Below are 16,168 nucleotides of genomic sequence, written 5' to 3' on the forward strand. Positions count from 1 at the left end.
AGCTCATTCATGACCATGTTCTTGAAGTGCAATATTGTTCAACAGATGATCAGGTTGCAGACATCTTCACAAAGGCTCTCACAGAGGCGAAGTTCACTAAACTTCGATATATGCTTGGAGTTCAGGAAGTTGTCACTAAGGGGGGATAGGCTCTAGTGCCTCCTTCCTTCTCCTATTGTGTCATATTTGTAAATCCTTCAATCCTATCCCAAGTTGTTCTTAAGGGGGGATGTTAGGATATTCCGACACATAGGAAATAGTTAAGTTCAACTTGGTCTAGTATAGAGTTAGGTAAAGTGTGTTTCTTTACCGTTGTACATTTTGTAACTTACAATCCGACGGTCACGATATGTAGTGATCCGACGGTTCAGTCTCTCCTCGGTATTACCGACACTTGATCCGTGGCTTGACACCCGATTGGTCCATGAGTTCTATTTAAAGCGCATGGAGGGTCATTGTTCGGGTAATCCGTCTATGAGAGAAAGCTTATGTAAATTTTCATTCTTTGATTAATAAATTGCCTGAAGTGGCCACGTTGGCTCAGGCCGTGGACTGTTTCCCTCTTTGAGGGTTTTAACCACGTCAAAAATACTGGTGTATTGATTTGAGATCTGGTTGTGAGCGGTGTCCTTTTGGTGTTCTTTCTGAGGAACTTACCCTGTAAATTCCTACAAGGTAGGCTTTGGGTACACATGATAGTTTTGAGGTGTGTATGGAAACATGACAGTAAATTGATGATCCAAAGATCTTGAAGTGTGACACATCTAGTTTCTTCCCTGAAAAAACTTCTTCTAGTGTACTTATGCCAATAATCTTGTGAGGACTCTTGTTATGCAAATAGACTGTTGTGTTACACGCTTCAACCCAAAAGTGCAGAGGTAGGATTTGGTCATGCAACATTTCCCGTGTTGCTCCCACAATAATTTTTTTCTTCCTCTCAGCCACCCCATTTTGTTGTGGGTTATGGGGTGTTTTCAAGTCCTATTGAATGTCTTCCTTTGCACAAAATTTTTTAAACTCATTCAACACGTACTCACCTCCATCATCCCTCCTGAGAGCCTTCACTTCCTTGCTAGTTTCTTTCTTAACAAATGCTTTGAATTCAACAAATTTGGAGAACGTCTTGTCTTTCTTCTGAATGAAGTAGATCCATCACTTCCGTGAGAAAACATCTACAAATATAACATAATACTTGTGCTTGAAAATGGAGGTTTGATCTGGATCTTGGGGGGAGGGCCCTAAGATTTGAAAAATTGAAATGCTAGGAAAAAGTGGAGAACACCCACTAAACAAAGCCACAAAAAACTTTTTTATTAAAACAAAGAATAATTGTAAAGGTTACATTGTGGTGGACAATTTTCCTTTTACAAAATGTAACTTGTTATTTATAACCTTTTTTTGTCACAATACCATAGGTAAATTCCATGGGTGGGTAAATACCATGGGTTGATGTCACTTACAATATTCCATGAGTGGATAAATACCACGGGAGGATGAATACCATGGGTGGATGCCACTTACAATACCATGGGTAAATTCCATGGGTGAATGAATACTATGGGTCGATGAATACCATGGGTGGATTCCATTTTCCATTCAAATCATTCCTCCATCTTTAAGAAGCAATGGTCCCCATTGGATGAAGTTCCCTCCTAAGAAGCCTTTGTTGAATATGAAGAGCTGCTGAAGAGAAGGGTTTTATGTGGTTAACCCATAACCATGATGAACAAAGATCTGAGGATAGAGATACCCTGTAATGCTTGTGACCAACTATGATACTGACAATGTGCGACCTAACAAATGGACTTCGATGAAGTGTGGGTTTGTGGATGAACTATAACCATGACAAACACAGATCCGATGATAGAGATACCCTATAATGCTTGTGACCAAATGTGATACTAATAGTGTGCGGCCTAGAAAATGGACTTCAATGAAGTGTGGGTTTGTGATGACCCATAACCATGAAAAACGAAGATCCGAGGATAGAGATACCCTATAATGCTTGTGACCAATTATGATACTAACAATGTGCGACCTAGAAAATGGACTTCAATGACAAGGATTTTGTGCGGTTGATCCATAACCGTGATGTTGACTTTTGATAAAGTAGCAGATGCCTACATAGCCTCGGGTGGGAGGGCACATATCCAAATATGGTAAAAATTTGAGAATATACATATTATAAAGAGTAATATATTAATCTTTTTTTTCAAAATTTTAAAAAATTGAAATGATTTTTCCGGAGAGAACAAGCATACCCTTTTTATTATTTACATTATTAATCTTGTGTGGATTTGAAATGTTCCATAATAGTGAAAGATAAAATGCATCAAATTTACTAGTATTAAGAATTGGGAAAACATATAAGTAAAATCTAATAATATGAATAAAAAAACTCAAAACTAAGTGTAATGTAAAAAATTAGGTACTAAATATTAAAAGTAGGTTTCTAGTGATCTCCACATACCAAGAAATTTATGTCTCAATCGATTTCCCTTTGAGATATAAATTTATTCAACAATAAATATGTGGTGGATAAAAAAACAAACCCTTTTAATTGAATTCCATACACGCAATAAACATAAATTCCTATACTGGCTACTATCCAACCTCCTAATGTAGAATCATTAAAATGTGAAAAATATATTTTAACTTTTGCAATTTTTAAATATAAAACCTAACCTTCTCTCTTATTTTTTTAAAAGAAAGTCTTTAATAAGAAACTTGCTAACATTTTGTAACTATAATTTTTTAAATATAAAAGTGTAAAACTAGGTAACTATGTTTCACATGGTAACTATACAACCGAACTTGGTAAATATGCTTCACATGCGATGAAACAAATTATAATTAAATTTAATTGGTTATTGTTGCTTTTAAAACAAAAAGTTATGATGTTTCATTTCCTAAACCTTCAATTTAATCCATAAGACTAAGAATATTATGTATGGTTTAACCAATTTTTATTTATGAAAAATTGAAATTCATGAACCTTAATTCCAATATAGCCCTTGACTATTGACCTAATTAAAGCCGCTCGTCTTCTCTTGTCCCATGCTAGACGTTATTCCCATGCATTTTTAATAAGTACTTTGGGGTGTAGGTTATCTGTTAGACTTTTTGAGAGTTATGGCCCAAGGAGTTCTTTGGGTTGGATTTGCGCAAGGAAATAAGGAATCTTCTTATTATTTAAGAGCTAATTTCCTCCAAGATTGCACAAGGAAATAGCAGGTTGGCTGAGGCTTGAATTGGCTAAGTGTTTGCTAGAGTAGGTCAGGAAGCAGGAGAACAGTTCTACAGTGCAGGTTGTGCTTCAGAGTTGAAGCAAGACATTGTAATTGTTTTTCTTTCTCATCTGAATTAATGTAAAGCAACAGGGGGGCTTTTCCCAGTTGGGTTCCCCTATAAATCATTGTGTTCTTGTGCTTCAAAGGTTCCATGTCATTGCATGTGTTTCTATCACGTGTTTTCCTTTCCACAAAATAGTAGAAGAAATTTTCATCTCTTATTTCAATTCTATTTCATTAGCAATAGCAAATTTCTATAGATACTTTGTGAGGAAGTGTTAAGAGCAATTTGATCAACAATGTTGAACTATGAGTTACATAAATGGTGCTTTCATGAATGACAATTTTTTAAGAAATACATTGTAAAATTTGTGTTTGAAATTGATTTTCCAATGATCCAATGATATGTAATTGCTCTTCCAAAATGTTGTGCATCTATTACCTTCTAACATGTTTAATAGTCCTATAACATTATTATGATGAATTTAATAAGTTATGATCTTTTTTTGCAATATGGATTCTACATTTAGCATTAGATTGTTGAACAAATTGCATTGTAAAGTTTACCATAACTACTTAATTAAATGTTTAAACGAAAATCAATACTATGCAATTCATAAACTTGATGTAAAGTATATTGAAATGCCATTAATTACTAACATTATCCAACTCTCAATCTATATATTAAATAGAGTGAACAATTTCTTCGTCCAAATTAAATCAGCTAATTTAAAACAATTTTATAGGTTTAAAATTTAAGAATAACTTAGAAAAATTAGAATAATTGTATATCTAAACATTTAAAAATGCATATTAAACCTATTATTTTATATAATCAACATATTAATAATACCAAATCACAATAACTCATTTAAAAATGCATATTAAACATATTATTTTATATAATAAACTTACTAATAATACCAAAGCACAATAACTCTAGTGGTAGCCCATGGATTTAATTTCCCAATTACTGAAATTCTATTCTCCATAAACATATTCTCCTATATTTTAAAATCATGATAATCCTCTAAAATTACTGATTCTAAATTACTGACTCACCCATTATCGTTAAAAAAACACACTTATTAAACACACTTATTAATAATATAATAAAAGTAATTTTTTTAAATATATTTTATTGGTATATTGTATGTTGTGGGATTGGTTTCTATCATCATTATCGTACTCCTTTATTTTAGTCTCCCTCCCTTCATGGGAAGGGTTTTAAAGAAAATTTTTATACTCTCAATCTATATATTAAATAGAGTGAACAATTTCTTCGTCCAAATTAAATCAGCTAATTTAAAACAATTTAATAGATTTAAAATTTAAGAATAACTTAGAAAAATTAGAATAATTGTATATCTAAACATTTAAAAATGCATATTAAACTTATTATTTTATATAATCAATATTAATAATACCAAATCACAATAACTCATTTAAAAATACATATTAAACATATTATTTTATATAAACTTACTAATAATACCAAAGCACAATAACTCTAGTGGTAGCCCATGGATTTAATTTCCCAATTACTGAAATTGGAATAACCCTTTTGAGTCTCCGTAGTCGAAGTTTAAGCGAATCCATACTGAAAATCAAGTGATCAGATGAACTTATTTTCCAATGTACCAACCACCACTATAACTATCGGGCGGTACATTTTACCTTGTTCATATTCATGCGTCTTTCGGGTTTGGAAGCCGTGGAATCAATATTCGACGAAAAATGCAGCCATCCCCTCACCGGTTTCGGGTTATCAGAGTGGCGCCAAGTCTAATTCAATTGCGGAGAGACGAGAGTACCGCCATAAAGAAGCGTGCTACCAGGGTTCTATTGGCAGCAGCTACGATGTGGTTTCCTCCAATGCCATGGTTGCATGGTATGCGAGGAATGGTAGATTAAACAGCGCACGAAAACTATTTGATGAAATGCCTCAACGGAGCGTGGTTTCTTGGAATGCCATGATTTCAGGGTATGCTAAGAATGGTAAAGTGGACGATGCGCGTCTACTGTTTGACAAAATGTTTCAACGAGATGTCGTGTCATGGAACGGAATGATCACAGGATATACGCAGAATGGGAGAATAGAGGAAGCACGCGAGCTGTTTGACAAAATGCCGCAACGAAACGTGGTTTCATGGACAGCGATGATTACAGGGTATGTTCAACGCGGAAGATTAGACAATGCACGCGAGCTGTTTGATAAAATGGTTCAGAGGAATGTGGTATCGTGGACTGCGATGATGACGGGATATGTTGAGGCTGGGAGGATTGAAGAGGCGAGGCAGTTGTTCGACGAAATGCCTGTTCGAGATGTTGTTACATGGACTTCGATGATTGCAGGTTACGCCCAACATGGGAGAATGAAAGATGCGCGCCACCTTTTTGATAGGATGCCCGAACGAAATGTCGTCTCATGGACTGCCTTGGTTTCTGGATATGCTCAAAATGGTCACATTGAAGATGCTCGAGAAATGTTTGATCAAATGCGTGAACGAAATGATATATCCTGGACTGCTATGATTACAGGGTATGCTCAGAATGGGAGAATAGAGGAGGCACGTCGGATGTTTGACATGATGCCTCGGCAGTCTCTGATTGCCTGTAATGCAATGATTACAGGTTATGCCCAAAATGGGCTAGTGGATGATGCGCACCAATTGTTTGAGCGATTATCTGAGAGGAATGTTGTTTCATGGACTGCTATGCTCACAGGATTTGCTCAGAGTGGAAGAATGGAAGAGGCATTGCAACTGTTTAAGAAGATGCCTGAGCAAACTACAGAGTCCTGGACTGCCATAATTAAAGGGTATGCCCAGCATGGATTTAATAATGATGCGATTAAATTATTTTCACAAATGCAGATGGCAGGCGTCAAGCCAAACCAGTCCACTTTAATTAGCGTTCTAACAGTTTGTGCAAGCCTAGTAGCTCTGGAACATGGCAAACAGGTTCATGATCACATTCTTAAAATGGGATTTGAATTAGATGTCCACGTGGGAAGCATTCTTATTACTATGTATGTCAAATGTGGGAGTATAGGGAATGCACAGCATGTGTTCAACAGAGCGTCTAAAAGAGATCTAGTGTTGTGGAATGCAATGATTTCTGGCTTTGCCCAACATGGGCATGGCAAGGAAGCTCTGAAACTCTTTCAGCAAATGCAGCAGGCAGGTATGAAGCCTGACAAAGTCACTTTTGTTGGTGTCCTGTCTGCATGCAGGCATGCGGGCCTTGTGATTGAGGGTTGGCGCTTCTTTGACATTATGAGGCACGATTATCATATCTCACCGACAGCTGAGCATTGTGCATCCATGGTTGACCTTCTCGGGCGCTTTGGGAGTTTGGAAGAGGCAGAGGACTTTATCAACAGCATGCATTTTGAACCTGATGCGGTTGTTTGGGGAGCCTTGCTTGGTGCATGTAGAATCCACCTAAATTTGGAGATAGCAGAACGGGCAGCTGAACATCTTTTTGAGTTGGAACCACAAAATTCAGGAACCTACGTGCTGATGTCAAATCTTTATGCAGTGACTGGACGATGGGATAATGTAGCAAAGTTGAGACAAAAGATGAAAAACCGGGGAATTCAGAAAGTTCCAGGTTCTAGTTGGATTCAGGTAAATAACAAAGTACATGCATTCCTCGGAGGAGACAGATCGCATTCTCAAACAGAGCAGATCTATGGCATGCTCGAGAGTTTGGCTGGCCAGATGGAGGAGGCAGGGTATGTGCCAGATACCAACTCTGTACTGCATGATGTTAACGAGGAGGAAAAGAAACACATGGTCTTCTATCACAGTGAGAAACTGGCTATTGCATTTGGAATTATCAGTGTACCCATTGGCACACCAATACGGGTTATCAAGAATCTTCGCATGTGTGGTGATTGCCACACCGCCACCAAGTTCATCTCCAAGATTGTTAGGCGCGAAATTGTTGTGAGGGATGCCAATAGGTTCCATCATTTTAAAGATGGAGATTGTTCTTGTGGCGATTATTGGTGACACTAAATCAAACTTGTGCCATAAGTGGTGGCGACTTAGATTATTTCTGTCTGTTATAAACTTACCGTCGAGTTTGTGGAGCTGTATGTAGAGGGTTAACCGAGCTTTGCCTGGAGGGGAACTTGTATGGCACATGAACTTGTATGGCACATCATGATTGGTTTAAACTTTAAATTAATATTCTAAGATCATTGAGGTGGCATTACGATAAAGTTATAAGTCACCATTAATATAGCATGTTTTGCCGGCAAATGAGGTGAGATGATTGGGTCTACACGTCATTGCATGTACTGGTCTGTGCATTACAGAATATTTTACATTGTTCATGTTGATGCCATATTTTATGCCATCTGAGGGGCCAGAAATGAAGTGTGGCTGGCAGAAAGTTGAGAGCTTTGCCAAGGCACCGGTTCATTAACTCTTATTGTTTGAGAAGGTTGGTATTGAATTAATTTGGCACATGCATGGATATTTTACCGCTCAGCAATTATTTCTGTGCTCAACATGAAGTTGACACATGGCATTTAAAAAAAATTAATAACAAAAAAAATATTTCAATGTTGATATCCATCTTAAGTATATTATATCCAAGGAAACCCTTGTGGAAAACCCTCAAAGTATTTCCCCATGATCCATAAATGGTAAATGGGGTAATCTGTTGGTCCTAACTTTGTACTTTGTTATTTACCTGAATCCAATTATGTAAGCCTTTGTATGCATATTTAAAGTCTGAACGTATCATCTATGCTTTTATTCGAGTTTAAAAATCAGGCACGTATCATCTATGCTTTTATTCGAGTTTAAAAATCAGGCTGTGATTATGTTCATAGAGTCTAATTAGGCCCAGGGGTTTTAGTATTCTTGATTCTAAACTGAGAACCTATATATGGCGATTATATTCTATGCCAGTATATATACAAAGGTTTCTACATTTTCAGCGATTAGGATCAACCGATCCAATCAGAGTCAGCATTGTGTGGTTGCAACATTGGAATGCCATTCCAAGTGACCTCTTGAAAAATCCTGTGAACAAGCAAATGCCTTTAAGATGACGGAAACTTTCTGAAACCGCTGCGATAACTTTAATTAATAATGAAGTTAATCAAGGGCTTGGAAGTGCAGTGAGCATTATAAACCTACTAATTTGGAATAAATGTCTGAACAGCAGATGTTTGGAGTTGACTGAAAGTTGGTCTTTCGCAGACATTTTTTTTTTCCCGTAGAAAAAGTCGTAATTTCTATTAAGGCAAAAGAAATTACATTCTGTAGATGCTGAGCATATGCATACTAAGGCTGAGTGCCTTTCAAAACTATCAAAAAGAAATTTTTGACGTTTGTTCCAGAACTGAACAGGTGAGCTAAGAGAGATCATTCCTTTCCCTTTGTGTTTGTCACCACACAGGGAGTGTACATCCTCCAGGGAGGTTTATATCCAAAAAATATATACAGCAAGAAAAGTATCAGGTGCTGATATGGCGCAGCTATATCTTGCTGTCCGGAAATGATATAAAAAAAGCAAACTGTTTTTCCGCCACGAGACGGTGCATACATATATGACAGATTATGTATATAGAAACATAAGGAAAACCAAAATAAACTGTGAAAGTTGGGACCCCTTTCAGTGTTGAGCGTCCCTTTGTGCTTGTTGATCATCAAAGGGTCTGTGGTAGTGCTGAAAGAAGGTCCCGTCCAGCTCCTCCTGAATTAGCCAGTCCGCTTCTTGCCTCTGTGCTGCTTGCTTGGACAGGTGGTCCGCCCGAACGTTGCGCTCCCTGTATATATGGTGACATTCAAATTTTTCAAAAGCATCTGTTAGTCTAAGGGCCTCTTCCAGAATATGTCTTAAAGAGTAAGCATTACAAATTGATTTTCTGTTGAGCCAATTGCAGACAAGCTGTGAATCCCCAAACAATTGTAGATGAGTACATCCTTTCTTGAGTGCAAAAAAGATAGTGTGTTTTGCAGTAGTAAGCTCAGCGTAGTTGTTTGTACCCCGACCCAGAGGAATTTGTAGCATGAAGTAGTGGGCATCTCTGAGGAAGAGGAGGGCTCCCCCTCCACATCCCTCCTCTTGGGCTGAGCCATCAAAGTAGGCCCATGGGATGGATTTGTCTATGAGTTCAGGGGTGATGGTTCTGGGGGGAGCAGGAGGAGGGTCGTCAGGGATAAGTGCAAGATCAGCAAAGATGTGGGTCAAAATGATAGGCCAGTGAGGAAGCTTTTGATAAAAAATGGCTCTGTTCCTTGCTGTCCATATGGACCAGCACATGAGGAGAGGGATGTTTTTGTCCTTTCCAGAATGATTTTCCAGCCAGCGTTTCCATGCTTCAAGGATAGTGGGGCCCTGCCATTGCTGGAGGGTGGGGGAGCGAGCAGAAAGGAGAGACCATTGTTCCTGTACCACCGGGCACGTGAGAAAAAGATGCTCTGTGTCTTCATCGTTCCTTCTGCATAAATGGCACCAGAACGGTCCATGGAGGGAGCGTTTTTTTAAGTTTTCGCCGGTAGGAATTTTGTTGTACAGGATTGCCCACATTAGCAGTCTCGTTCTGGGGGCTGCCTTTAAATGCCAAATAGATCTCCACCATTGTTGTATATGGTCTGGCTGATATGGACGCATGAGGTGCAGGTATCCTTCCTTTGGTGTATATAACCCACTCTTGGCTAGAGCCCAAACAATCTCATCTTCCTCCTCCGATATTCTGATGTGTGCTTGTGTGAGAGCTTCAATGTAGGATTCCCACTCTTGTCTCCATTGTTCCGGAATGTGGAGATCTGGTGCTGACTTCCAAGCCTGGTGAAGAAAGCAGGTGTTTTCATGGTCAGCAATGTGAGTGATCCCTTGGTCCTGTAGGTGAGCTATGAGCTGTCCAGATAGTCTATGCATATTGCCACATCCAATCCAGGGATCTATGCCAATGCGGACTGAAATTCCTTGATGGATTCTCCAGGTGAGCCCCTCCCGGATAAGGGGAAGAGAATTTAGGACAGCTTTCCAGATGATAGAGTGTCTTCCATTACCTCTGTGTTCCCTGCAGATCCAGCTGTAGATGCTCTCCGGGGCAATATATTTTTCCCTTACTACCTTATTCCAAAGACTGTGAGAAGTGAGAAGCTGCCATCCCAGCTTTGCTGCCAGAGCATTTGCGAAAAGATCTAGTCTCTTTATTCCCCAGCCCCCCCATTTTTTAGGTCTTGCAATTGTGTCCCATTTCACCCAGGCGAAGAGATTTCCCTGTCTGTTTCCCTTCCATAGGAAATTGCAACAAATTTTTTGTAGCCTGGTTAATATCCCTCTTGGTATCCATGCCAGTGACATCCAATACACCGGCGTAGCTTCCAGCACTGCTTTGATAAGAGTAAGTCTACCGGCCCTTGTAAGATATCTGTTGTACCATACATTGATTCTCTTCTCCACCTTTGAGATTAGCCAAATCCAGTCAGCGATCTTGTATCCACCATGTTTCACACGAAAACCCAAATACTTCAGCCCTTCCTCCATGGGATGAATTTGAAAGGGGAAGCGATTCTTTGTGTAGATGATTTCATGTGGAGTGCAGCCAAGAGCTGTAATAGTGGATTTCTGAACATTTATAACCATACCTGTGGCTTTCTGGAAGAGATCAAAGATGTGTTGTAATGTGGATGAGTCAGCCATGCTTCCGTTTAAGAAAATGAGTACATCATCCACAAACAAGAGATGTGTAAGTGAGCAGTTGTCCGCAATTTTGATTCCTTTAAAACGACCTCTCCTATGTTCAGAAGCAATCAACCTACTTAGCCCTTCCATAATGAGGAGGAACAGGAGGGGCGAAAGGGGACAGCCCTGTCTGAGGCCTCTTTCAGCTGTGAAAAATGGGGTGGGGGATCCATTTAAGAGGACACTGAACGGGACATCAGTTATACAGCTCATGAGACTTTTGATGAACGGGTAAGGGAAGCCCAGGTGAGTGAGGAGCATACGGATGTATAGTAGATTAACCCTGTCAAAGGCTTTTGAGAGGTCCACTTTGAGGATCATGCCCTTCAGCTTCTTGCTGTGCATCGAATGGAGAAGCTCCTGTGCAGTGCCTATAGCTTCATGGATTTGACGATGGTGGAGGAAAGCAAATTGTTCAGAGGATATATGGTCCGAGAGGATGGGCTTCAGCCTGTTCGCTAGGGTTTTGGCTAATATCTTGTACAGACAGTTACAGAGCGAGATAGGCCTAAAGTCATTGAAAGATACCGGCTTATCAGATTTTGGGATCAGGGCAATAAAAGTGGCCTTGATGCTAGAAGGGACAGAACCAGAGAGGCTACAATGTTTTATGGCATTGAGGAGATCCTGGCCTATCAGCTCAAAGAAGGCTAAGTAGAACTCAATCGTCCAGCCATCAGGTCCTGGGCTTTTGTCTTTTTGGAATCCCTTAATGGTGGCTTCCATCTCCTCCAATGAGATATCTTTAGTGAGTGCCTCTGCAGCTTCATCATCCACAAAACGGGGAAAGAGCTCTGCCACTCTCATAATTTCAAGAAGACTTGCTTGTTCCGGTGCTTTGTAAATGTCCCTGAAGTGAGCTGAGGCCAGGTAGGCAAGTTCTCCAGGTTTGCTGACTTGATGTCCTTGTTCATCCTTGAGCTCCCAAATGGTGTTGATCGCCTTCCGACCATTTGCAAACCGATGGAAGAACTTAGAATTCTCATCCCCCTCCTTGAGCCAGATGGCTCTACTTCTAAGTCTCCAAGAGTCCTCCCTGTCTCTGAGGACCTGTGTTCTCCTATTGATGCAACTTTCATACATAGATTTCTGGTCTGTGGTCATATAAGTTCCATCCGAGTCAGATTCTAGTGCCTCAATAGCATGTTCAGCCAGAGATAGTGTGTGATCATCCTGTATTCTCTTCAGTTTAGCCCATTCTCTTGAAATCCCTTTAATCTCGGAGAGGTTTCTGACAAAAGTAGTGGCTGGGTCCACATTCTCAGGGATCGGATGTGCCGTCCAGAAATCTGTTATGAGCTTGATGTAATTGGGGTCCCTGAGCCAAGTGGAATTAAATTTAAAGGGGGCCTTTTGGGTCTGTTGTCTAGTCCCCATCTCCAGGAAAATGGGACGATGATCTGAGATCCCCCCACTTCCCACCCACTGTCGAGATCTGGGGTGTAGGTTGCAGAGCCTTTCCTTGATGATGAATCGATCCAACCTTCTGGCTAAGCTTTGATCCCCAGTTCGGTTGTTCTTCCATGTGAATTGGACTTTTGCTGAGGGGAGATCAATCCAGTGGTGATCCTCTAGCAGATGCTCAAAATAGTCAGAGAGGGGATCAATTTGAGCCTGATGACCCCAAGATTCAGAGAAACCCAGAGAGAAATTTAAGTCTCCACCCAATATAATGTTATCCGATTGGAGAAGAGGGGAGTTGAAAAGCTTTTGCCAGTATATTTCTCTATTCACACAAGGACCATAGACATTGATGATTCTATAGTTTTCCTCCATTTCTTTTGAGAAAATGTCCGCCCCCATATACCCCCCTCCACCCCAGATATTCTTTAGCAGGATGGATTTATCCTTGAAGCCTATGGCGATTCCTCCAGAGCGGCCCGAGACGTCGATGGCTGAGAAAGTCCATCCCGGCAGCCACAGGCTTAGGATAGAGGACGCAGAGTCTGCGTTACACAAGGTTTCTTGTAGAAAAATAATGTCCACCGGATTCGATAGTAAAAGTCGCTTCAGGGCCGATTTTTTTTCCGGGCTAGCCAACCCTCTGCAATTGAAGGACAAAATTTTCATGGAGGGGGATGGGGGAGGGTATCCTGCGCTCTAAGGGCCCTTGGAATAGTGTTCTGTTTTCCCAGGAGGACTTCATCCTCCGCTTGTTTTTGTGCAATTGACATAGAAGAAGGTCGACCACGACCCTGCTTGGGTGAGAGGATAAGGTTGTCCAGCAACAGCCCAATGGAGTCCGATACTTTCAGCTTGGTGGTCGAGCGGGTGGGGTATCTCGGAGTAGAGTTCACCGAGGGAGAGGGCGAGGGGAAAGAGGGGTGGGGGAAAGAGGGGATCGATGAGGAGAGAGGTAAGCCCGATGGCTTAGGAATAGGGCAGGTCACATATTGTGACCCGGGAGGGGGGGGGAGGCCGGTCCATCTTGACCAAGTCCTGTGCAGACGGGGAATGGGGAGGGGGGACAGCCAGTTGCTGATAAATTCATAGATACAAGGAGAGATGCAGAGGCAGACAAAGAAGAGGACATACCCGACGAGAAGACCGCTCCCTTTGCTGCTCTTGAGCGTGTCAGAGGTGGAGAAGGCGGCCGATTTGAGTTTGATGCAGGCTTCCTTCGTCGAGATGCTGGAGGCGCTTCCACAGTATCGGATGTAATAATGTGGTCCGCTCTTGGTGCCTCTGCTACCGGTGGTTCAGTGTGGCCTTCCGATATGGGCGGATCTTCTCCTGTTGTTGCCTGCTGAGTCTTCTGGAGAAGGGGGCAGTCCTTATAGAGATGCCCCACCTGGTGACATCTTCTGCAGCGGAAGGGAATGCCCTCGTAATCTAGCTTCTGCGTCCTTGAGGTAGATTTCCACTGAATAGTGATGTTTGCCGGCACTCCGCCTCTGGTATCCATGTGCACTAGTATTCTAGCATAGGCCAATGCACCCGTCGAGATGTAGGACTTGTCTGTTTCCATAAAAGTGCCAAGCGCGTTCCCAATTCTCCTGAAAATGGCATCGGACCAGTACTGAAGGGGCAGGCCCGGCAGTCTGACCCAGATCGGTCCAATGCCCAGTAGCTCCGTCTCAGGATCAAAGAGGGGTGTCCACCGTTTGAGCAGCACCGGGGCTTTTTCAAAGTGCCAAAATGAAGAAAGAACCCAGCTCGTGTGGTCCGCCCTAGCAAATCTGAGTGCAAACCATCCTCGCACGAATGTCTGTACAGATGGGATCTCCGCTAGGTATTGACCCCAGATCTCTGAAGCCCATTGCTTGATTTTCTCCGCCGATGCATGCCTGCCTCGAATCCTTCCCACAAGTACACGATCCGCCAAATCCATGGCGTCTTCCCACTGTATGTCTTCTTCCAACCTCAAGAAAGCGTCCTCAGCCGTGGATTTAAAGCAGCGCTGCTTCTTGGAGGGACGAGAGGACATACGGCCCTGGTTAGAAGGAGCTTTTGAGCCCACCGGGGGATGATTGGGAGGGGGAGGGAGGGGGTTTGACCCCAGGGCTGGGATGGCTTCAGGGAGGGGGGGAACTGCGTGGTAACTGCCTGAAGGAGCCGAATGGGCCGGGAGGGGGATAGAAGTCGCCAGGGGAGGGTTTTCCACCGGGTTAGTTGAGGTCGCCGGAGGGATAACAGGGAGAGGGGGGATGGGGGGAATCTCCGGCATATGGGAAGCAGTGCCGATCGGAGAGGACTGGAGGCAGTCCGAGAGGAAACCAAGCGAAGCCGGAGAGGGTATGGCAAAAGAATTCCAAGAGGAAGGCTCTCCAGAGTAAAGGGAGGAGGGGATAGGCGGGTCAAAACGGGACAGGGAGGGGTTCTCGAAACTAGCAGACAAGTTTCCACTGTGCAGACCCCCAGATGAGGAGAACGTTGTGCGCCAGATGGAGGACTCCGCCAGCGGGGAATCCGAATAATCAAGGTCCTCAGTATCCATGTCGACAGCTGCAAGCCTTCCTCGAAAGAAATGTGGCCGCTTGTTTGTGCCTGCCTCGTGAGCTGGTAACCGTCAGCACCGACCTCGGGGGACCGTTTTGGGAATGCAGGTTCGCAGGTCGCTCTCGCCGGAAGGAAAACAGTAGGCGACCGAAACCCCGAGCTTGCTCTGGATGCTCCGTTCCGATGCGGTTAGTGCTGCCAGAAAGAAACCCTAGGGTGAAAACAGGGGCCGATGCGCTAGGGTAAAAAGTGAAAAAATGGGGCCGCAAGTCGGGAGGTAAAAAGATGAAAGCGGCTCGGGAAATGGAGTACGGGGAAAAAAGGTACGTGTGGGGGAGAGGCTTACAGGGCCGTAGGACGGCCTGTAAACCCCTGTCAGGTGGGGTTCAGCCTATGATGCAGAGCCGACTCCATTCCTCATCCGCTAACCCTTGAACCTTGAGTCTCATCAGCTCAAAGTCTAAATTACTAGTTAGTGTGTTCAAGTGTGGTCTTTCGCAGACATGTTGGACATCTTTATGAGAATTGTAATTTTGAAGTTAGAGTCGTAATAATTGAAAACTGATTTCAACTCTTTCCCAAGCTAAGTTTTGGAAAGTCAAAGGTAGAGATTCAGAACTACAACTATACCATTTTTCATATTATTTCTGAAACTGCCACCATAACTTCAGTTAAAAATGAAGTTGATCAAGGACTTGGAAGTGCAGTGGGCATTATAAAGCTACTAATTTGGAATAAACATCAAATAGTGGATATTTTTAATGTCTGAACTTCGGAAGTTTGGGGTTGACTGAAAGCTAGTCTTTCCCAGACATGTTGGACATTTTCATGAGAATTGTAATTGTAAATCTAGAGTCGTAGTCATTGAATACTGATTTCAATTCTTTCCCAAGTTAAGTTTTGGAAAGTCAAATATAGACATTCAGAAGTACAATTATACCATTTTTCATATTATGCAATTATCTCCTTTCATTTTGGTTGTACCTGCAGAAGTTGAGTCCTTTTTTTCTTGCACATTGACGAGTCCAATGACGGGAAATCCAGAGCAAGACAACAGACTTGAGGAGTAGTCAGAAATTTACATATCATGTATGTTAATAGAAATAGAGTGCAAAAAAGTCCCAGGGGCAGCTCAATTGCTCATTGAAGTAATGTGAAATCTGTGAAAACTGAGAGATCCAAGGTTCAAATCTTCCTGGTTGTGACACAGTTTACAGAAA

At 41.9% G+C, this 16,168-nt stretch overlaps 1 protein-coding gene across 1 annotated transcript; it reads left to right on the top strand.

The window, feature by feature from the left end:
- Positions 1–4,790: 4,790 nt before the first annotated feature.
- Positions 4,791–7,792, top strand: LOC149170091 (uncharacterized). The gene has a single exon (XM_089428876.1). It carries the CDS (start codon positions 4,910–4,912, stop codon positions 7,307–7,309), a length of 2,400 nt encoding a protein of 799 aa, XP_089285002.1. The 5' UTR covers positions 4,791–4,909; the 3' UTR covers positions 7,310–7,792.
- Positions 7,793–16,168: the final 8,376 nt, after the last annotated feature.

The sequence above is a fragment of the Pinus tabuliformis genome, chromosome 4_2 (assembly GCF_031772625.1).
Source record: "Pinus tabuliformis cultivar Carrire ecotype Pingquan chromosome 4_2, CPIR1, whole genome shotgun sequence".
Lineage (NCBI taxonomy): Eukaryota > Viridiplantae > Streptophyta > Pinopsida > Pinales > Pinaceae > Pinus > Pinus tabuliformis.